We start from the raw sequence: 23,827 nt of genomic DNA, 5'->3' as shown, positions 1-23,827 counted from the left end.
AAGTTGCAGGGGGATAAAACCTCAATTTTAGAAAATATTATTCAAGTAATTGTTATTGAGTCAATTTCATAATTTATCAGTATGTGTTTATAAAGTACATGCGAGTAGATTGTAATATGCCTTACTTTAGAAATGTAATTTATGTATATATAGCTACTTTGTTAATAGGAGACATTTTTCTCATGAAAAAATACAAATCCCTCCCCAGATTCAAACTCAAACTTAAAACATATAAATTCTAAATTGCTGGATTACTTAAGGTGTTTAGGTAAAGTAAGAGCTAACTAATCAGTAATAAAATATTGGCAAGTCTCCATTTGTGGCTTTTTTCTAAATCTTTCATAAATATAGACATTGTTCAAATATACTTAGAAATATAGACTCTTGAGCTATGTATTTTATTGTTAAGAAAAAAGGATTTCACTCTTGAAAATTCCATTTTATTGCCCATCATTAAATTTTACATGACCCTATGAACTTTTCAGAATTGCAAATTACTTAAGCAGTGTAAACTCATATTACTCATATACATATGTCTCTTTCATTAAAATGATTAGATTTATAAATTGAAAATATTATCGTAACTAATTGACCTAAAACATGAGGTTTAATAAAATGCAGATTTTTATCAGGAGCTTAAGAATTTAGTCTATGCTTTCTACTATGTTTTTCTCACTTTCAATGCCTTTTTTCTTGCTTTCACATCTACATAGGGAAATAATCAGTAAATTATGAAACATTTTGAAAAAGACATAATTTAAATATTTACTAATAATAACTTTGTGCCTATGTTTAATATTATGCCATGGATATAGCTGCCATTCAATACATAGTTGTTGAATAAACTAATCAAATTTATCATCCTTTTTTGTTATTTGTGACTTGACAATACAACAAATTGAAGAATACAATCAAACTGGTGCGGAAATATCAAGATAAGTAAACCACAACCTCAGTCCTCAGAGAGAGTAATTTTTACTAGGGGTGACCAATGGACATAACTATGTTATAAAGTAGAATGCAACAAATGCTTTGAAGGTTATAAACAATGATATTAATTATTTAAGGGAGAGTTATACTCTGTTTAAAATGAGATCTTTAGATAAAGATATAGAATTATTTTTAATCATTACTAATAATATGTTAGCTACTAGATAATGTAATCCACGTACTAGAAAAATACGGTTGTGAATAGAATTGTATTGAAGTGTAAATAAAAATTAATTAAATATATTTTTGGAGAGATTTTCAAATAAAATGAAAACTATATATTCTGAAATTTCCCCATGTCCTTTATTTTACTTATTCCACCTAGTATCAATTACTACAATACACAAACTAGCATTGTTTTTTTCCTCAATTTGAAACTATAGCCTGCTCTAAAATCTCATGGAAGTTTGCAACATCTCTTTTTCACTGGGTTCTACAAAGGCTACTACCAAGTGTCCACTGTAGTGTAGCTAAGAGTAGGCATCATTAATTTACACATTGGTGCCTCCAATCTTGGTAAAGATAGACCTTAGACTATTAGACCATTCTTGAACTGAGGGAACATAAGCTTTCTATTATCTTTTTCATCATGTGTTCTTAAACTGGACACTTGCAGAATAATATAATATTCAGGTGCCCTCATTTCTCGGCTACTTTGTGTATAGAAGAGAAATGTCACATTTCTTTTATTTATACTATATGTTTCCTGTGTTTATTTATCCAGGCCATTCTTTTTGGATTCTCTCCCACGTATCAAGGGTATTATCACTTCTAGTTCGCTCTCTTAAGATAAAATAAGATTGTTATCAAATGCAGGATAGTAGCAATTTTTCAAACAGTAGTTAAACCTGCCAGTCACTTCAAGGAGTTATCTTTTTTAAGTAACTTTTTAGAGTTACTTTTTAGTATCTATTTCTGGTAAAACTTCATTTTAAACCATTTGAACCATGCCCCTTTCTCCATGGTTTTTCTTGTTAGCCAGTACTTACTATTGAAAGCAGAGTCCAAGTGCTTACTCTATAGTTTACCCACTTTGAGGACAACCCTATTTACTTGCCATACATGGATTGCTGTACACGTTAACCTCTCCCTAAGGTGAAGGCTTTGCTTACTACGCTAATGAGAGGCTGTGCTGCCAAACACTAGAGCTAACGATTTTCATTCAAGCAAATAAGGGCGACTCTTTTTATTTGTGTTTTAGTATAATCTCTGTGAGTATTATCTGGAAAAGGTAAGATCTGGATTAGCACTCTGATTTGTATCATTCAGAATGTGAAAACAAAATTACAATTTTTTAGAGCTCTAACTAGGCTAAGTTGGGAAACTCAAACTAGGAAGGGTTGGAAATGCACCTTGAATTTGAAAGACAGCAGAGTTCAGTATAAAATGTTTACTCTTGATCTAGAAAGAATATAGAGGCAATTGTTACCACTGCTACCACTCCTTAATTTTTAAAGATAAATCATTATCTCTCTTGGGAAAATAAATATCTAGTACAATAATCCATCTGACTTTTACAACCAGGTACTTATTTAATTTGTCAATTGTGGACAGCTCTATAGCTCCTCAGATAATCTATTCCAATTTTCAATAATGCTCTGAGAAATTCTTACTATGATTAGATGAGATTTATTAATATACTTATGTCTCCCCCACTTCTATACCTATTATAGATTATCTTTTCTTAGCTTCTTCACTCTAAATTACATACGGATGGCTCTTTTAATGCTGTTTTGGTTTTTTTGTGATATAGAATCAACAGAACAGGTAGATGTATCCGACTAAAGATATAATTATTTTTACCAGATGTTTATGTTTATGCTTTTTGTGTATGTGACAAATTCAGAAATTGATAAATTGATAGAGACACCAAAAAATTCAGAGAATCTAAGACACCAAAAAATTCAGAGAATCAAAATTCAGAGAATCTAAATTCAGAGAATCATGATAAACAGTATTAAGAGATGCAAGAGCTGTGAAGGGTTGCTGAGTGAGAAGCTTTGGAGTAACAGAAAGATGTGAAAGAATTCAGGAAGAAAAGAAGAGAATGTTGAATGTGTTATTGGGGCAAAGTCCTGTAGAAAATACAAGCTATACGTTTCTTTTAAAATTATTTCTGGTTGTTGGACTGTCTCCAAAGAATGGAGCTTCGTTTTACATCATATTGAACTGAAGTTTCTAAATCTCCACTCATTCCTTCTGCTATTTCTCTTTGGCTATATTCATTCAGCATTTAACAAATAATGATTGAGTATTTATTGAGTGTCAGAGAACATTCTCAGCATTGAGTAAAAAAGGAAAGTCCTTGCCCTTGTGGATTAGATTCTAGGAAAAAAAAATCTTAACCCATGTTAGCAAACAAAATTGTGATAAATGTTATAAATAAAACATGTAAGATGTTGAGATAGAGAATAATAGGAGGGCTATTTGTCATAAGATTGTTATGGATGGTTTTTCTGAGGAGGAATTTTTAAAGTTAAGTCCTGAAGGAAAAGGAGCTAGCCGTGTACTTTATGGGAAGGAGAGTGTTCCAGGCAGAAGAAAGATCTTACACAAGGACCTGAGGCATGCAATAGCTTATTTTGTTTGGGGTTTGTTCAAGGGACTGCGTGAAATTTAGTACAGCAGGACTGTAATAAACCAAGTCAACAGTAGCATGAGATGAGTTGGGCTGTGTGGTCAGGAGCCACATTTTGATGATGTTGTATGCCCCCTAGAAAGGACTTAGCATCTTGAACAGTAGGAGGATTTAAAGCTAAAAGAGAAGCGTGATTGGATTTACATATTGACAAATGTAAATGTATATTATAAAAGCCAGAGTGAACGCAGAGTCCAATAAGAGGTATTTGTGATTGACCAGAAATAGACGATGATAGCTGTAGAATAGAGAAGTAGCTGAAAATTTAGAGAAGGGAGCATATTTAAAATATATTTTGGAAGTAGCCTTGCCAATATTTGCTGACAGCTTAGACATAAGGTTTCAGAAGAAGGGTTAAAGAACAAATTCTAAGTATTTCTGAGTTGAACAAAAATTTATTTTTTTCTGCATTACTTTTCAAAATGAAGAAGATGGATAGTGGAGGAGATAGGGATCATGAATCTCCCTTTATCTTTTCTCTATGCTGGATTTAACTATAGCCTATTTATATAGGGCTTATGTTCACAATAATTCAGTAGGTAGGCTGCTTACTATTCTTGTTCCAGGTTATCTAAAATCATCTGAAAATATGTTTTCCTGATCTGACATAGCTCTTCAGAAGTGAATATAGTAAAACTATTGCTTCTCTCTTTCTCAAAAAAATGCTTAATACAACTTAGGGTCACATCACATAATGAATTCCTAACTAATTTACTTTTAACTAAAACGTATTTTATAAATATAATATAATATGTCTTATCCCTCATGTTTTTAAATCACCATCAAGTATCCTGGGGATTAAGTATATTTTGCCCAACTGCAATATTTATTTCTATTTTACTTCATCTGCTTAATTTACTCCAGGCTGTTGACACTATCTTAGATTTTTGTTTGGTATTAATTGATTTTGTTTTTTTTACTATCCCATTGGAAAAGGTATCAAGCATTTCTTTTATATTTTACTTCTCATTTATATAAAAGTTGACCAGAATGGAGCTGAAAACAGAACCATGTATCATGACATTAGATATCTCCCTTCAGCTTGGCATCAATTTATTAATCTTCAGTCTTTCATGGTCACTCAATATTTCTGATCTCTATCTAAAAGTAATGAAAGATTTTATCAAACATACTGCTGAATACAGGTTTATCATGCCAAGAATATTTGAACCTGAATTAATTTTGACCTTGTTAAAAATGAAATTGTATTCAATATAATTAGTTTATTGTCAACTTATAATATTCCTTGATTATTATTCCTTTACTAAGTGCTGCTACCAAATATCCTTAAAATATTTTCTGCAATTATTGAGGACCAGTGTTAAGTCTAAAGTAGGGTAGTTAATAGAATATATTTCTGTTATTGAAAATAAGATCGTTATTAGATCATTCCCAGTCTTCTGATAACTTTTCCTTCTCTATGATCTCAAAGATCAATCAGTAAGTGCACACATTCTCTTTCCCTTCTTGCATTACACGTAACAGAAAAGCCCATTTCTTTACTTTTGAAGTTTGTGTAAGCCTCAGTTCCTTTAGAGCTTTAAACCTTTTGATCATCTTTCTATAGATTTGTTCCCCTGTCATATATGTACCCTTTGTCATGAATTCTTCTTTTCTAAAAACATGGAAGGAAATATTTTTATAAAACGTGACAATGACAGCCAGATACATGAGAAAGGATAATTAGGAGAAACTAAGAAACTATATTTCTAAAAGGAGCTAACTAGCTGTCTACTTCATTTCTGACCCCATACATTTCATGAGTTTATAAATTAACTGTATTTGTGATAGAGTTTAGATATCTCAAATTTGACAGATTTTTTTGGGGAGAGTTGTTTTTTTCAGGGGCATCTAAAGGTGTAAGTACTAGTGGAAACAGGATCACTGAACATACTTGTTATTTTATCATGGGTAGAATAAAAGTGAGATCTATAGAAGAAAGAAATGACACATTTCTATGGTTCAAATGCAATTTGAGGTGATTTTCAACATGTGATGAATTGCATTGTTAGGAGGGAGAAACAGAGAGAAGTTTCAAATAGAGCAAAATTCTTAGAAGTAGGAAAATACAAGAGTGATGATGTAACTTGAAGAGGACTTGCAGAAGAATTTGAGGTTGAAAAAGTATTGAGAGTTGTTACAGACTGGAATTGCAAAATAGTGCCACACATTGTATTTTGTCATACTTATCTAATAGAAAAACCAGGGCCTAAATGAAAATAGAAGCAGCATTACTTAAAATTGTGTCATATTTTGACAATATGTTTTGCTATTGTGACTTCTTAAATTTTAATTATCCTTGGCAAGATTGAAAAATTTTTAAATGTAAGAGAATGTATGAGCTTAAAAGTACTTATTTGTGTTTCTAGCAAAATGAGGTGATTTTATCACATAAAGAGTGAATAGAAATTGTCTTGTGTAAGAGTTGAGTGAAGAATTTTTAAATGAAAAATGAAAACAGATTTATTCCAGGAACAGATGATACTTAACACCTATAATGAGAATTAAAAAGCCCTTACCCTATGAGTCACTGCTTGGAGACAAATGGTTTTTGATAAGTAAATTAGAGAATATCACATATAAAATTTAAGTAATAGAAACTAAGAAAATTGTAAATACAGGGGACTGAGGCACATATCCAAGTGTCTTTTCTAAATTATCAAATAAAGGAGGTTTGAACAAGTGAACAGGTCGAAGTATTGGGGGAAATGTGAGGATGAATTCTCTATTTCAAAATTCTGTCAGCTGTGACATATCAGAGAGTTTACCTGACTTTCTTCTTCTTAAATGAATGTGGTGCCATTCACTGAAACTAGCACTAGGAACTAATATATTTGGAGGAAAAAAATATGGTTTTGATTCTCTTGAGTATGAGATGTTCATGTGAAAGAGCTCAGTTTATGGTTGTTGTGATTATTAAATGAGTTAATATCCATAAAGAACTTCACAATGGCAAATGATAAGCGCTGTGTAAATGTTCCAGAAACAAATACACAAAAGCAAAGATCTCAGAAAGATCTATGCAAACTAAATATTTGTGAGTCTTCAGAAGTTAGATCAGTGTTTCTTACCAAAGAAAGTATCATATCCCAAGAAAGTTTTTAAATATATAAACACATACCCTCATCTAAGCTTCTGAACTTTTTCTCTATAATAGAGACTATTGGTTGCCTACCAGTATCTACTCTTTTCTTCTATCATGGTAACGGGCCCAAATTTCATTCCAGGCAGCAAAACACCTAGCAAAATATGTTATTCCTTACCCTCCCCTTCATAGCTGGATGTGGGGCCAATGAGATATTAAACAGAAGTTATTTGAAGAATCTCTGGAAAACTCCTTAAGATACATGGCCTGTGTCCTTTTGTCATTTCCCTTTACCTCCAACTTCTGACTAGTAGCTATTTTCACTCAGGCTAAAAGTTTGAGGATAGTACCCATGCAGATACAGTAAGAGATGATAAAGGAATTTTGAAAGAGCCTATGTCCCTGATAACCTGATGAAAGCTCCATAACAGTCCTGGATGAGCTGTGAAGAAGAAAATAGATAACACTGTCACTAAAACATCCCAACCAGTTCACAGATATTATACAGTTTACATTTGACAATGCCTCTGTTCCCCATGAAGCTACTTGCTACTCTTCCCACACATAGCTGATCCATTTGTCCTTTTTCTTTTTTTTTTTTTCTGAGATGGCGTCTCGCTCTGTTGCCCAGGCTGGAGTGCAATGGCACAATCTCGGCTCACTGAAAGCTCCGCCTGCTGGGTTCAAGTAATCCCCCTACTTTGGCCTCCCTAGTAGCTGGGATTACAGGCATGCACCACCACACCTGGCTAATTTTTGTATTTTTAGTAGAGACAGCGTTTCACCATGTTGGCCAGGCTGGGCTCGAACTCCTGATCTCAGGTGATCCACCTGCCTTGGCCTCCCAAAGTGCTAGGGTTACAGGCTTGAGCCCCTGTGCCTGGCCCATTTGTAGTTTTAAAACGTGTGATAATTCTGGTCCCATTTCTCCCTTCCTTTCTTCCTGTTGTTGTCTCTCCTTTTCCTCCCCCATGTTACTGCCTTTTAGTGCTCTGTGAAATAATTTTGTCCTTCCCTTTATTACTCTGAATCTTCCTTCAGGCTTTCTGGGGAGCACTATATTGCTTCTCTTTGTTTATTCCTTATTTTCCCTCTTCCCTTGTTCCTTTTGTCACGGCACTCTCCAGGCAGGTCTCTCTTTCCCTCAATCTCTTTCACAGCATTAGCCAAGGTACAATATTAGTAGAAAGACAGATTGTTAAAATTATACATAATGGAGCTTTTTAAATTTTTTTCTTAACCCTACCTACCTCACAGGTTTTTGTTGTTGTGTTTTAAATGAAAATCAATCATGATAATGTATAATTCATGTGAGAACACTTGAAGAACTCTAAAACACATGAGATATTATCATTGTCATTGCTTTTATTTTATTTTCACAGAATATATATTATCCCGTTGATTTAAAAAATTCCAGTGAACACAGAAAACATGTTTCATCTATTTTATGTGAATTTAAACCAAAAGATCTTGGCATGAAATCAAAAACATCAAGATATCTCATTCAAAAAGGTTAGTTATATGAATTTTTAATTGTATTTAATAAATATATTTTGATGAAGAGTAAATAATGTAATTAGAAATTGGGCATGTTGATTTGCAAGTATAAATCCAAAAGTCTATGAAATATATGTTGAGACTTCTAGATAAAATATCCATATCTCGGAGCAAATGAAGCCAGACACAAAAGAGTACATGTAATCCATGGATAAAGAGCTAAAAAATGATAATTATCTTCATAGGGGAGTAGTGACTGGAAGAAATTACAGACAGGCATCTAGGATTTTGATAATATTATTTCTTGATCTGTGTGCTGGTTACATGCTTTGGAAGAATTCATCCAGCTATACACTTGTGATTTGTGCACTTTTCTCTATGTATTCTCTATTCCCATTAGAAATATTACAGCAATGTTAAAAAATCATATCTTATTCAATATTTTCTAAATATACATATTCAGAAGGTTATTTTATGGATATCTAGAACCTCATTTGGGTTAGAAGTTGGGAATTAGGAGAAATTTTTGTTAGCAAGAATCATTGAACTGATCACTTTGTTACTGTATGGCCATGTCAGCATTGTACCTCCTTCAGGAAATCTGTCAGGTATCAGAATAATTATTATAAATTAGTTAAATTTTATAAATTATTAAATTTCTTTCAGACTTTGGACATAATCATTTTTGTTGAATAAAAATGCATATTATATTATCGCTGATAAAATTTTAGTTTTAAATGTGATCTTGTTTTTGTTTTACAAAATTTATTCTGATAAAATTAATTTGTCATGATTAGATAAACTTTTCTTTATCTTTCACAGAAGAATCATAAAATCACTTTTGTAAAATCATTTGAAGGTCTTATTTTTCTCAAGGGCTTCTCCTAATTCTTAAACATTCAAATCTTTCTTTTTTAATCCCATGATGGTGTCTTTATCCCATTTGATTTTCTCTTCTTTGCACATGAATTGGTCAAACTCTGTTAGATCCTCATCGCCAGTGGCTTTATTTCATCAGTTCTCCATTTTACACATGTACTAATTTAATAAAACTTTTTTTTTAAAAAAAAGGACAATTCAACTGTATTGAAGGCCAGCTGAAAAGCCTTTGTGTGTGTGGTCTTTTTATTTTTTTGTTTGTTTGTTTGTTTTAAGACAGTCTCACTCTGTCACCTAAGTTTGAGTGCAGTGGAGTAATTATGGCTCAGTGCACCCTCGAACCCCCGGGATCAAGCGATCCTCCATCTCAGCCTCCTAAGTAGCTGAGACTACGGGCATAAGCCATCATGCACAGCCATCTTTTGGATTTTTTGTAGAGATGGAGTTTCACCATGTTGCCCAGGCTGGTCTTGAACTCCAGAGCTCAGGCAATCGCCTGCCTCGGCCTCCCAAAGTGCTGGGATTATAAGTGTGAGACACCTTCCCTGGCCAAAAGTCTTGGAACATGAAAACTAAATAGTATTTATTGAATCTGGAACATCGATATCAACGGTGGCCTTGACAAAAGCAAATTCAGCGAAGTAGCAGAGATAGGAACCATGTTGGAGAAGGTTAAGAGTGAATGGAAGTAAAGGAGTAAAAACATTGACAATATTTAACACTTTTGATGTATTTTAAACTTTACAATTTTTATGCTCTCAATAATCTCAAGGCATTGAAAGAAAGAAATCAACCTTCTGAGTATCAAAAATTCTAAATTATGAGCCAAAAGCATTTTTAGTGTTATCAATATTTTGTTATATTTATACTTTGAAAATTTATTATATTTATATGAATTATAAAAGAACATTATGGTCAGAATATTTGAATAATCAAAACTTCATACCCAAAGTTAATTCTGGATATAATAAATTCTAGATATTACTCCTTCCTTCTAAGGTAAAGGGAATTTGAGTGAATGACTGTGGATTAAATTCTTTTTCAAAATGGTACAGTCTGCTAATAGGTACCTACTTCCAACTAGGCTAGAGATCTCTTCATAATCAGAGCATAAATGTGAGCATAAATTGTCCCACAATATGGATCATCTCTCAGTAGACCTGTTTCCTAGATACTGTTACTCCTGAGCACTGATTATTTTTTCTTCTTTGTCCACAAGCCCAAATATGAAGAAATTTAAGAACATGATAAAAAAATTAATCTCTCAATTTAAAAAAATATATATATGATCACAAAAGAATTTTATTTATAATTTTAGGAGGTTCATGGGCTCACCAAAGCCCATCTGTGGTCCTTAAATTAGTTGATAAGAACAAGAATCACGTACTTCAGCTAATATACGAGATTTTATACTACCTCTAAAATCTCCAAGAGAAGCTCACCTCAGTAAGTGAGGTTCTGGTATTATCAATTACATATCTTGCACACTTTTGTATCTTCATTCCTTGAGCTATTCCTAAACATTAGACATTATATAAGACTTACTTGAGATATATGTGATGCTTAATGTTTCTGACGGAGTATAGATTAATTTGAGTGCTATTCATATCACCTAGTACCATAATTCCAACTTTTAGATACCATTCTTAAACACTGATATTTGTGTGGCTAAATATAATGGTGATAATTGAACTACCCTTAAGAGTAATATATGATTTGTTAATTTTTAACTGGAAAAACATGTTATTCTATGTATTTTCTAACCCTTATATTGTTAATATAAGATCAGCCTGAATAATTAATATATTGCTGAGTATTACAAATCCCATATGGCACCATATTATTCCATTTTCTCACCTAGACTTTCAAAGTTGGCAAAACTTTTAAAATATTTATTAGATAAATACACTAATGAAAGGGACCCATGCTATTTGTACTATAACTACATGTCCCAGTTTGGCCCCAGACAGTCTCAGTTAGTGCCTGTTGTCCTGGTGTATAACAGTGCCTTTCAGTCTTGAACATGCTCCAGTCTAAATGATATTTTATTGTTATACAAAACATATGTGCCTTTTTCTTCTTCATAAATCAGTTTAACATGATTGGCTTATCAAATTAGAATGACACAAATCAAAGATCTTATCTCAGTATGAAATTGTACTAATAACATCAAGGATACAATCAAGAGACTCAAATGAAACAAGGAGACATCTGGGACATCAAGGGTAGCTTTCTAGGTCCTCTCTTCCCTTGGAGAACATGCACTTCTGACCCGGAAAGACGAAGTCTCTAGTGAGGATTATGAATTTACTTCCAACAGAGGCAAGTGTTTACATTACAAAATATTTTCATTTTATTTTCCAGAGGGTTGTGTAGTTTATTGACATTTTCCAGGGAACACACCTTACAGACTCTTTGTTTATTTAACAGAAGCAATCCTGGCAGGGCACAGTGGCTCATGCCTGTAATCTCAGAGTTTTGGGAGGCCAAGGTAGGAGGAACACTTGAGGTCTGCAGGTTGCAGTGAGCTATGATCATGCTATTGCACTTTAGCCTGAGTGATACAGCGAGACCCTGTCTCTAAAAAATTATATAACTATATATAACTAGATAGATAGATGACAGATGATAGATATATATACATACAAGCAATTTACCTAACAACCTATATATAACTATAAAATTTTTATAGTTTTATATATAATGTATATATGTATTATATATAACTATAAAATTTTATAGTTATATATATATAATGTGTGTATGTATATATATACACACACATATAATGCGTGTGTGTGTGTGTGTGTGTATATATATATATATAGCAAAGACAAGGAATCAATTATATATATATATTGATATATATAAACAATCTTTAGCCAGGGACCATCGTGCTAAAGGCATGCAATAGCTAAGGTGTCTTTCTCCTGAAAAATATAATTTCTCTATTTTTTCTGGAGTTCCAGTTGGTATGGCGATTAGATTACATCACAGTCTTCTTTTCTTCCTACATGCCCTCATTTTATAAACAAAATGAGTGGATTACTGGACAGATACTTTAACTCTTTCCTCCTGCCCCATCAACAGATTTTGAAATTGAGAGGTATTTTATTATGCTTAGATTTCTTTTTACTAAATCATAAGTTACTACTAACACACACACACACACACACACATATACACACAATTATATATACACACAATTATATATACACACAATTATATATATACACAATTATATATACACACAATTATATATATACACACAATTATATATACACCCAATTATATATACACATATATATATCATTTTAAGTTCAGGGGTACATATGCAGGTTTATTACATGGGTAAATTATATGTCACAGGGGTTTGGTATACAGATTATTTCCTTACCCAGGTAGTAAGCATAGTGGCCAATACATGTTTTTTTGATCCTCTCCCTCTTGTCTCCCTCCACTCTCCAGTAGGGCCCAGTGTCTGTTGCTCCCTTCTTTGTGTCCATATGTACTTGATGTTTAGCTCCCACTTATAAGTGAGATCCTGTGGTATTTTCTGTTCCTGTGTTAGTTCACTTAGGATAATGGCCTCCAGCTCCATCCATCTTGCTGCAAAGAACATTATCTCATTATTTTGGGGGCTGCATAGTATTCCATCTTGTGTATGTACCACATTTTTTTAATACAGTCTACCATTGATGGGCGTCTAGGTTGATTACATGTCTTTGCTATGGAGAATAGTGCTGCAATGAAGATGTGTGCATGTGTCTTTATGATAGAACAATTTATATTCCTTTGGGTATATGTCCAATAATGGGATTGCTAGGCCAAATAGTAATTCTGTTTTATTTCAGAAGTCACCAAACTGCTTCCCATAATGGGTGAACTAATTTACGTTCCCATCAGCAGTGTATAAACCTTTTCTTTTCTCCACAACCTTGTCAGTATCTGTTGTTTTTTGACTTTTTATAATAACCATTCTGACTGATGTGAGATGGCATTTCATTGTGGTTCTGATTTGCATTTCTTTAATGATTAGTGATACTACATAAATATTTTTATCAGCCCTAGGCATTCAAAATTCAACTAGGGCATATGAGATCCTACTGTCATGGAGCTTGCATATTACTGTAAAGATGATATTACCATTTTCATGGAAATTTTGGAAGATTATGAAGTTCAAAGTTTCCATGCACCTACTTGTAATTTGTGACTAAGGATAGATACTATATCGTCTCATTTATATTATCAAATAAGTGGTAATTTACTTGTATGTGACATTTTAACTGCTGATTTTGTTATAATTATTATCCAAAATTCTTGTTTTATTAATTAGCTAGTTTGTAATAATAGGTGCTTTTATCTTCTTTAACTTAAATTAAAGCTGTTATTTCTCCTAGCTTCATTTTACAATGCTTATCCAAATTTTTTTATTTTTCTCTACAAAAATGATATAACACTATAGGTCAGGCATTTTTAAATAATGCTATACTTCATGAATACCTATTTCATCAGCTGCTGTAACAGGCATTTTCAGTATTAGAAATTAACATACAAATTTCTTGATTTATACGGAAAAGATGTGGCATACAAGACTGAAATTGAAACCTTAAAAGTGTGTGTTCTGTTAGTGATTTTTAACCCTTTATAGTAAGTATAGCTGGACAATGGGCCAATCTTCTATAGCCATTTCAAGGACCATTTATTTTTCAGATACAGTTACAAAGAAGTAAATTCCAATACTTTCCAGAAAGTGCCAGCTGCTACATAAAAGATATTTCTGAGAACAAAACTGCTACTTCCTATTCAGCAAAAAAGGTCAAAAGTTTAATTATTTGAGGGTCATTGTATCAACCTGCCTGTGATCAGATTTATGCAGTCTTTACTTATTTTACCTTCATTATATACTTTGTCTTGCTCCAAATCCACTTATATCTGAAATGAAGACTCTAAAGGTGATTTTATGGTTTCCATTGAAACACATTACATTTTCTGCCTCCAACATTTTTCTTCCAAATTCATCCAATTTATCACATCTTTCTGATTTCAATTCGCTTGTGCTTTATGCAATTTTAACAGTGCTTTTTTTTTTACCATTCTCCTAAATTGTTTGCTGGAATGACTGAATTTTAGTCTAGGATATAAAATAATATCAACTAAATTACTTCAGATGAGCAATTAGAGCATACTCATGCATATAAGACTAGAAATCTTTGCCACCAGATGTTAAATTAAAAGCAAACAAGCAAACAAACCAAAAATGTATTTTGTTTTTGTATCTATGTAATATTTCAAATTGCTTTTAAAATGTTTTAAATACTTTTACTACTGAGAACAGAGAGGAAGAAGGTGAAATTTGAATCAGATATGTTTGAATTTATTTTGTAATTATAAGCACCAGTGCCATATATTCCATGTGCTCCCCTGCATTGCCCAGCTTCCCATGCAGTTATATAAAAATTATGTGATCAGTCTCTCCACTTGACTGTGAGCAAAAGTAAAAGTGATCACTTCAGAGTAAAGGCAATTAAGAGAATCATTCTATTTCCCTGCTATGCAGATCTTAGAGGCCATATGTTCCATTAATATAGCTGCAAGGTCCTCCTGACCCACATTGGTTCTTAGATGAGAAATAAAGAAATCTTCACTGTGCTAAACTGTTGAGATTACAGGGTTTATCTGTGAGGGAAATTAGGATTAATTATGCTATTAAATACAGAAATTAGTACCATAACAAAAAACCTAAAATATGGCCTTATCTTTGTGATTAGTTATAGGAGATGAAAAAATTGATATCAGGGGCTGAAAAGATGGCAATCCAAGTTGTTTAGTAGCAAAGAATTTCCCCATGATAACTTGGAAGACAAACTATGTGCCTACTAATTTATGTCTCTAAGGCAAGAAGCTGGAAGATGGAATATTGATTCGGTGTGTTGGTTGTACTCGACTATGTTTGGCAAGTTACCTTATAGCAAAAAGAGAGCTCAGAAAAGTAGCTGGTTTGCAAGACAAAATAAAAGAAAATGAAGAGCTCTAAAATTAGGGCCTTGCACATTTGGAAAGCTGTCTGCTTCTAAATCACAAATAGTAAAACAATAAATTTAACAAGTCTTTTAGACAAGGGCCCAAACTTCTTAAGTGAAAATTATGACTCACAGCACAGTTTAGATTAAGCGTATGGGCTTCTCATATATTATTCCAGATTTATAGTAACTTCCATTAAATTGCTAGAGAGTGAGTTGTGGGAAGAAATTAAGACAAAAAAAGCAGATATGAAAACTACATATGACTCCAAAAGAATTTTGACTGTGATCAACCACATGTGGAACTCACAGAAGAAAATAGATCAGATATCTACAGTTTTAACGGAAAGGTATTACCAGAGAATTTTAGCCTAAAATACATTTGAGCATTCAAGACTTAAATATACACTTGATTTCCTTGTCTTCAGCACTAAAAAGTGCACTGAAAAAGCTTTTGTAGCCTCTGAGGTAGGCAATTCCCTAATTCTCCACACCTTCAGAAGGCAGGAGAACTCCACACAGAAAGCAGAATCAGGGACTAATTCAGGAACCACCTGTACCTGAAGGTAGGAGAAGTTCACAGAGTGTGTACTTCCACTTGTGGTTAGTCTTTCCCTGTTCCACTTTTGTATATTTAACGTGTATATGAATGGGTGGTGCAGAAGGCAGATGATTTGTCTTTTAATTCATAAGTCTCTGGACTAAAAACTTATCCAGACCTGATTGAGAGATACTGCACACACAGAGATTCTGGACTTGATGGGATTTCAGCTGTCATTTTTTAGGAGTGTGTTCAATGTTTGCGGAAAAGGGATCAAAGGATCTTTGGTGACTTGTGGCAATAATTTTGTTCTTACAAAGTATTCTATTTGTTTCTCTACATTTTCTAGCTTTCCTTAAATTGGGGTGACATAATTTATTACTGGTTAATAAATTCTGACTCAAAGTAAGTGTGTCACTTCTGGGCTAAGCACATCATTCTCTTTATTTCGTTGCTTTAGCATCCCTAGAGCTAGCTTATGTTTCAGATGGTCTAGCTATATTACATACAAAGAATGCCCCATCCAGTTTAGGTTTGAATGAGCAAGAAATCAACTTTTGTTTTGTTAACCATTATGATTTTAGGTTTTGTCCGCCATGGCATCTAGTGTTAATTATCTTAAGTAATATACTAACCATGGTGATGGACTTTTCTTATAATCAAATAGCTATAATAAAAACACGTGTTTCATAAGTAGGCTATGAAAATTAAGGGAGAGAATTCATGGATAGCACTTGACATAAAGTCTAGCACATGTGTATACTCAATATTCCAGTAAAATATCTAGCACAGAATAATCGTTAATAAATGTTAGCTGCTGCTGCTGCTGTTATTGTTGTTATTAGAACTCATATACCCATAGAACTGAAATGTCTTGTGAAAAGTAGCTGTGGTTCTACCAAAAAATGTGTCTATTGTATAATATTTTTTGAGAATTTAGAAAAAAAAGAGATAAGAAATGGAAGCCCATAGGGGATTATTAAGTACACATTATGTCAAATAAATCTAATTTTCATTATTATTGGTGTTAAAATAATAATTTATGTAATATTTATACGGGCTATCTTGATTTTTAGAGATCTTTGAATTTAAGAGATTTTCTTAATAGTCTGAGGACAAAATAGAAAATATTTAGGTATGGGTAGATTTTTACTTTTTTTTTTTTCGAGACGGAGTTTCACTCTTCTTGCCCAGGCTGGAGTGCAATGGCATGATCTTGACTCACTGTTACCTCTGCCTCCCGGGTTCAAGTGATTCTCCAGCCTCAGCATACAAAGTAGCTGGGATTACAGGCATGCACTACCACGCCCAGCTAATTTTGTATTTTTAGTAGAGATGGGGTTTCACTGTGTTGGTCAGGCTGGTCTCAAACTCCTCACCTCAGGTGATCCACCCACCTTGGCCTCCCAAAGTGCTGGGATTACAGGCATGAGCCATTGCGCCCTGCCTCAGTTTTTATGTAGTTGAATAATCTTACTTAACAACAATTATAAATGCTTCAATGTTAACCTGAAGTTAGCTTTTTAAGGGGCTATCTCAGCATCATTCTGTTTATTACCATATTAGAATTAGGTACAAACAACATGATTATACATTTTATGAGGCCAGAAGAGTGAGCTAATATTTAATAAAAAATGAAATTACAAATATTTAGACTGAAACAAAGAGCTAAACCCAGGAATATAAAATTTTTAACAAATATAAGTCTGCCATTTAAAAAATTCTATTCAAACACAGATTAAATGATATATGATTTAAAGCAAATTCATGTGAAGACATTCAACTTTTAATTGACCTCAAGTTAACTATGGAGGAACACTGTATTTTGTACCTCTTCAATAGCTGGTGTATCTTCAGCTTTATGAATTGACGCATCTACAGTGAGATAAAAATCTATTATTTTACTCTGATGTCAGCTCTCCTAGGATTATGATTCACCTTTGAAAATGATTATAACTAACAGAAGCTTTTATACAGAAGGGTAATTATGATGCTAAGGGGACTTGGAATCAAAACAAGGGGAGACTGTTCCTTAACATAAAACTTTCTTAAAATTAGACCAGCATAAAATCAAAATGAAATACTTAAGAATTAGTCACTTCCTTCACTGAAGATATGCAAACATAAGCTGGGATAAGCATTTGTTGAGCTTTTTGAATAAGGAAGGCAATAAAAATAATTGGTTTGGTTGTACTAGAAGTCTTCTGTAGTGCCAGCTATCGTGTAATAGTCTGCAGTTCTTTGATTGTAAGTACAGTGAACAAAGCCTTGGAGAAATAAATGAGAATATTAAGTAGCCAAATGTAACAGGAGAACTAGGTGGAGAAAAGAGACAAAAGGGACAGAAAAATTATTCAAAAAATAATTACTTTCCAAATTTGATGAAAAACTGTATTCTACACATTTAAGGATATCAACAAACTCCAAATAAGATAAACACAAAAATATTTCCATCCAGACACATTATAATCAAAATATTAAGAACAAAATATAAAGATAGAATTTTGAAAGTAGTAAGAGAAAAACAAATCATTACATGCAAGGAACTCCAATGAGAATAATAACTTACTGCTCATCAGATATAATGAGGCCAGAGGCAGTGAGATAACATCAAAATGCTGAAAGAAAAGAAAACTATCAACCAAGATTCTTAAATCCAGAAAAAGTGTCTTTCAAAACTAAAGGTGAAATAAAGACTTTCCAGATGAATGAAGGTGAAATAAAACCATTCCCAGATATATGAAAGCTGAGAGATATCATTGCTAAAAGGTGTGCCTTAGGAGTGTGAAAGAAAGTTCCACAAGTTGAAAGCAAGTGGCACCAAACAGTATTTCAAATCCGCATGAAAAAACAGAGTGTTAATAAAGTTCATAAAGTCAGTAATTATAAAACACAATGTAATTGCACCTTTCTTCTCCTTTTCTCTTTTAACTTACTTTAGAAACAACTAAATAAAACAATATGTATACATAATTATATTGTTGGCCATATAACATATAGTAATGTAATATATTTGGTAATAACAGCATAAAGGAGGCAGGTGTAACAAAGCTATACTGGAGTAATGAAATGATGTGAGATAACAAGCCTACAGAAAGAAATAGGATAAAAATTGGTAAATAAAAAAGCTAATAGCAAGCTCTATGACTATATATACTTGCTCTCCACTTTCCTTCAGCTTCCTAAATATATATACAGTATAATTACAACAATATTTTACCACATATAGACATTGTACATTATATATAGTATCTAAATATGCACAAAAGTGGGGAATGACATTTGCAAGGGTAAAGTTTTCATATTTTACTGGAATTTACTGCAAATCTAGTGTCATTTTGATAACTTAAGATATATATCTATTGCAAGCCCTAGAGTGACCCCTGAGAATATGGCTCAAAAATAAAATTAAACAATCATTAAAATAATTAAAATGGTGCCATAGAAAATATTCACACACAATATCAAGATAAAATTAAATGTGAATTGGTAAAGATCCAATCAAAAGACAGATTGCCAGATTTAATTTAAAAACAATCCACCTACACACTTTTTAAAGCAAACACACTTTAAAGTTTCATGTAATTTGAAACTAAAATGATGGAAAATGATATCATGCAAACAGCAATCATCAGAGAACTGGAGGGACTGTATTAATATGAGTCAAAAAAGTTAAAATGAAAAAACAGTGTTGCTAGAAATAAAGAGAGGCATGTCACAATAATGAAAGAATCAACACTTTAGGAATATATAACAAATATAAAAATATATGCACATAACAATAGAAACCTGAAATTGACAGAAAGCAAAATCTGACAGAATTGAAGAGAGAAATAGACAATGCAACAGTAAGAATTGGAGACATTTATATGCCACTTTGAATAAAGGATTCAATAAATGGGTAGAAGATCCAAATGGACCTAGAAGATTTGACCAACAATTTAAAGCAGCCACATTGAACAAACCACTCATCAATAGCAGAATACATATTCTTCTCAAGTGTGCATGGAATATTTTCCAGTTTAAACCATATACAAGTATACCAGGTTATGAAAAGAATCAAAGAATTTTAAAACATGGAAATGATACAAAACATGTTCTTTATTCATTATGAGATTACATTAGAAATCAATGATAGAAGAAAATTTTGAAATCTCACAAATATACAAATATGTGTAAATTAGGAAACACCCTTCCTCGTTTTGTTGTTGTTGTTGTTGTTGTTGTTGTTGTTGTTGTTTGGTTTTGGGGTTTTTTGTTTTGTTTTGTTTTGTTTTTATTTCGTTTTGTTTTGCTTTGGTAGTGGTTGTCATTTTAGGACTACTTGAGTGTCTATTTTATTTAATTGTTTTTACTTTCTATTTTTAACTTCTATTTTAGTTTCAGGGGAACATATGAATGTTTACTACATATATACATTGTATGTTATATGGGTTTGGTGTACAGATTATTTCCTCACCCAGGTAATAGGCATAGTACCCAATAGGTAGTTTTTCACTCCTCACCCTCCTCACACCCACCACCTTCAAGTAGGCCCCAATGTCTGCTGTTCCCTTCATTGTATCCATATATACTTGATGTTTAGCTCCCATAAGTGAGATCATGTGGTATTTGGTTTTCTGTTTCTGTGTTAATTTGCTGAGGATAATGGCCTACAGCTCCGTCCATGTTACTGCAAAGGACATGATCTCATTCTTTTTCATGGCTGCATGATATTCCATGTTGTGTATATACCACATTTTCTTTATCTAGTCTACTGTTGATGGACATTAAGGTTGATTCTGTGTCTTTGCTACTGTGAATAGTGCTGTGATTTCTATTCGTCTGAGTACTCATTCTGTTTTAAGTCCTTTCAGAAATTGTCAAACTGCTTTCTACAATGAGTGAACTAATTTACATTTCCATCAGCAGTGTATAAGCCTTCCCTTTCCTCCGCAAACTTGCCAGCATCTGTTGTTTTTTGACTTTTTAGTAATAGCCATTCTGACTGGTGTGAGATGGTATCTCACTGTGGTTTTTATTTGTATTACTCTAATGGTTAGTGATATTGAGCATTGTTTCATATGCTTGTTGGTCATATATATGTCTTCTTTTGAAAAGTGTCTTTTCATGCCTTTTGCCCAATTTTTAATGGGGTTATTTTTCACTTGTATATTTGTTTAAGTTCCCCATAGGATTTTGGATACTAGACCTTTGTTGGATTCACAGTTTGCAAATATTTTCTCCCATTCTGTAGGTTGTCTGTTTACTTCGTTGATAACTTATTTTGCCGTGCAGCAGAAACTTTTTAATTTAATTAGGTCCCATTGGTCAATTTTGTTTTCTTTTGAGAAAAACTCTCACTCTGTCTCCCAGGCTGGAGTGCAGTGGTATGATCTCAGCTCCCTGCAACTTTCACCTCCCAGGCTCAAGGAATCCTGCCACCTCAGCCTCCCTAGTAGCTGTGACTACAGGCATGTGCCACCAAGCTTGGCTATATTTGTATTATTTATAGAGAGAGGATCTCACTAAGTTGTGCAGCCTAGTCTGCAGTTCCTGAGCTCAAGCAATTCACTGGACTAGGCCTCCCAAAGTGCTGAGACTACTGGTGTAAGCCACCATGCCCAACCTCATTTGTCAAGTTTTGTTTTTGTTGCAATTGCTTTTGCCATCTTGATCATGAAATCTTTGCCTGGTCCCGTGTCCAGAATGGTATTTCCCAGGTTACCTTCAGGGTTTTCATGGTTTTAGGTTTTACATTTAAGTCTTTAATATATCTTGAGTTGATTTTTGTATATGGTATAAGGAAGTGGTCGAGTTTTCATTTTCTGCAAATGTAGTTTAGTTTGAAGTCAGGTAATGTGATGCCTCCATCTCTGTTCTTTCTGTTTAGGATTGTCTTGGCTATTCAGTCTGTATTTTGGTTCCATATGAATTTTAAAATATTCTAATTCAATGAAGAATGTCATTGGTAATTTGATAGGAATAACATTGAATCTGTTAATTGCTTTGGCCAATATGACCATTTTAACAATATTGATTAACAGTATTGATTCTTCCTATCAATGATGGAATGTTTTTCCATTTGTTTGTGTCACTTCTGATTTCTTTGAGCAGTGTTTTATAATTCTCATTAGAGAGATCTTTCACCACCCCAGTTAGCTGTATTGCTAGGTATTTCATTCTTTTTGTGGCTATTGTGAATGGAATTGGATTCTGGATTTGACTCTCAGCATGGATGTTGTTGGATGTTATTAATTTTTGTACATGGATTTCATATCCTGAAACTTTGCTGAGGTCATATATCAGATCAAGTCCTGCCCCTCCAACTCTCTAAGCAGCTTTCCCTGCCAGCTCAAGTGTCCTTGAAAGTTGTGACATCTCCTGCTGCCAGAATTCCAGAGGTCTGTGGTGAGAGTGGGATGCTTCTCGCCTGCTAAACTCACCCCTTCCCCAGAAGTCATTGGGGGTCAAAATGAGTCCTGATGTGTGGTAGCTACATGCAGAAGTCCCAGATTCCTGCCCCTTCAACCTAGCATGTGTTTCCTCTCTGTCCACTCTCAATGCCTTCCTTCTGAAGATCTGCTTGGAGTGCACCAGTCTTCTTGATGTCCTGGTCCCTTGGTGGCAGATGTTCCTCCTACCTTTTTTGTGTGTGCGTGTGACAGGGTCATGCTATGTTGCCCACTGTGAACTCAAACTCCTGGGCTCAAGTAATCTCTATTAGCTGGGACTACAGTCATGCACCATCACACCCAGTTACACTCTCTCCAATAACCAATGGATCAGAGAAAAAATTACAAATGACATTAGAAAATATAGATAGGTAAGTGAAAACAAAAATAACTTATGAGGTTCAGCTAAAGCAGTGCTGAGAATGAAATTTATATCTGTAAGCACCTGTATTAAAAATGCAAAAATACTTCAAATATATAACCTAACTTTCCACCTTAAGAAAAAAAGAGGTAGAAAAGAAGAGGAGGAGGAGGAGGAAGAAGAAGAGGAAGGAGAAGAAGAAGCAGAAGTAGAAGGAGAAGGAGAAGGAGAAGGAGGAGACAACTCAGGTTACTAGAATCAGAAATGAAACAGGGGATATTACCACAAAATTTCCAGAAATAAAAAGGATGATAAAGGAATACAATGAATAATATGCAAGGAAATTTTATGTTAGATGAAACGAACACTTTCCTAGAAGTATAAACATATACAAATATTTGAAAATCAATTATATAGCAAATAATTCGAAAATAATTTAAGAATATAATTTTATTTATAATAGCAACAAAAAAGAATAAAATACCTAGGAATAAATTTAACAAAGGAAGTACAGGACTTCTATACTGAAGAATTAAAGTAGATCTAAATAAATGTAAAGACACTCATTTTCTTAAAATGGGTGACTTAAAATTGTTAAGATGATATTACTACTGAAAGCAATCTAGAGATACAAGCAATCCCTATCGAAATTTCAGTGCTTTTTCTTTTCAGAAATGGAAAGGGTGATCCTAAAGTCCACATAGAATGTAGGGGATTTCCAATAACGAAATGATCTTTAAAAATAAAAACAAATTTGAAGAACTCACAGTTCCTGATTTGAAACTTACTGCAAAGCTACAGTAATTAAGACAATGTGAAACTGGCATAATGAAAGACATTTAGATCACGGCAATACAATTTTTTGACAAGAGTGCCAAGATAATTTATTGAGGAAAGAATAGTCTTTTCAAAAAATGGTGCTGGGACAGCTATATATCTACATTCAAAAATTGACGTTGGATCCCTACATCACATCATGTACAAAAATTAACTTTAAATGGATCATAGATCTAAACATAGGCATTAAAATTATGAATGTCTTAAAAGAAAAGATGGGAGTAAACCTTTATAACCTTAACTTGGGCAACGACTTTTTAGATATGCCACTAGGAGCATAAGCCAAAAATAATAAGAAAAGAAAATAAAGGAAGCAAATAAATACAGATATAAAATGAAAGATTGAACCACATCAAAGTTGAAAAAATAAACCACTTTGTGCTTCAAAATATACCATCAAGAAAGTGAAAAGACACTCACTGAGTAAGATAAAATATTTGCAAATAACATATCTGCTATGGGCTTGTGCCCAGAAATATTAAAAATCTCTTACCACATCTTTGGCCACCAGGGCAATACAAACAATAATGAGATTCTATTTC

At 33.2% G+C, this 23,827-nt stretch overlaps 1 protein-coding gene across 4 annotated transcripts in view; it reads left to right on the top strand.

Annotated features, from left to right (window-relative positions):
- LRRIQ3 (leucine rich repeats and IQ motif containing 3) overlaps positions 1–23,827 on the top strand; it is a 416,288-nt gene that overhangs the window by 117,937 nt on the left and 274,524 nt on the right. For all 4 annotated transcript variants that reach the window (XR_010117296.1, XM_063624032.1, XM_063624031.1 and 1 more), the window contains exon 6: positions 8,096–8,225. Coding sequence is in view for 3 of the 4 variants with exons in the window: in XM_063624032.1 (XP_063480102.1) it covers positions 8,096–8,225 (130 nt within the window). In the remaining variant the exon portion in view is untranslated. The remainder of the gene's footprint in view (positions 1–8,095; positions 8,226–23,827) is intronic.

The sequence above is a fragment of the Symphalangus syndactylus genome, chromosome 12 (assembly GCF_028878055.3).
Source record: "Symphalangus syndactylus isolate Jambi chromosome 12, NHGRI_mSymSyn1-v2.1_pri, whole genome shotgun sequence".
In the NCBI taxonomy this organism is placed as follows: domain Eukaryota; kingdom Metazoa; phylum Chordata; class Mammalia; order Primates; family Hylobatidae; genus Symphalangus; species Symphalangus syndactylus.
Note: the sequence above shows the minus strand (reverse complement) of the source record. Positions and strands in the feature narration are given on the sequence as shown.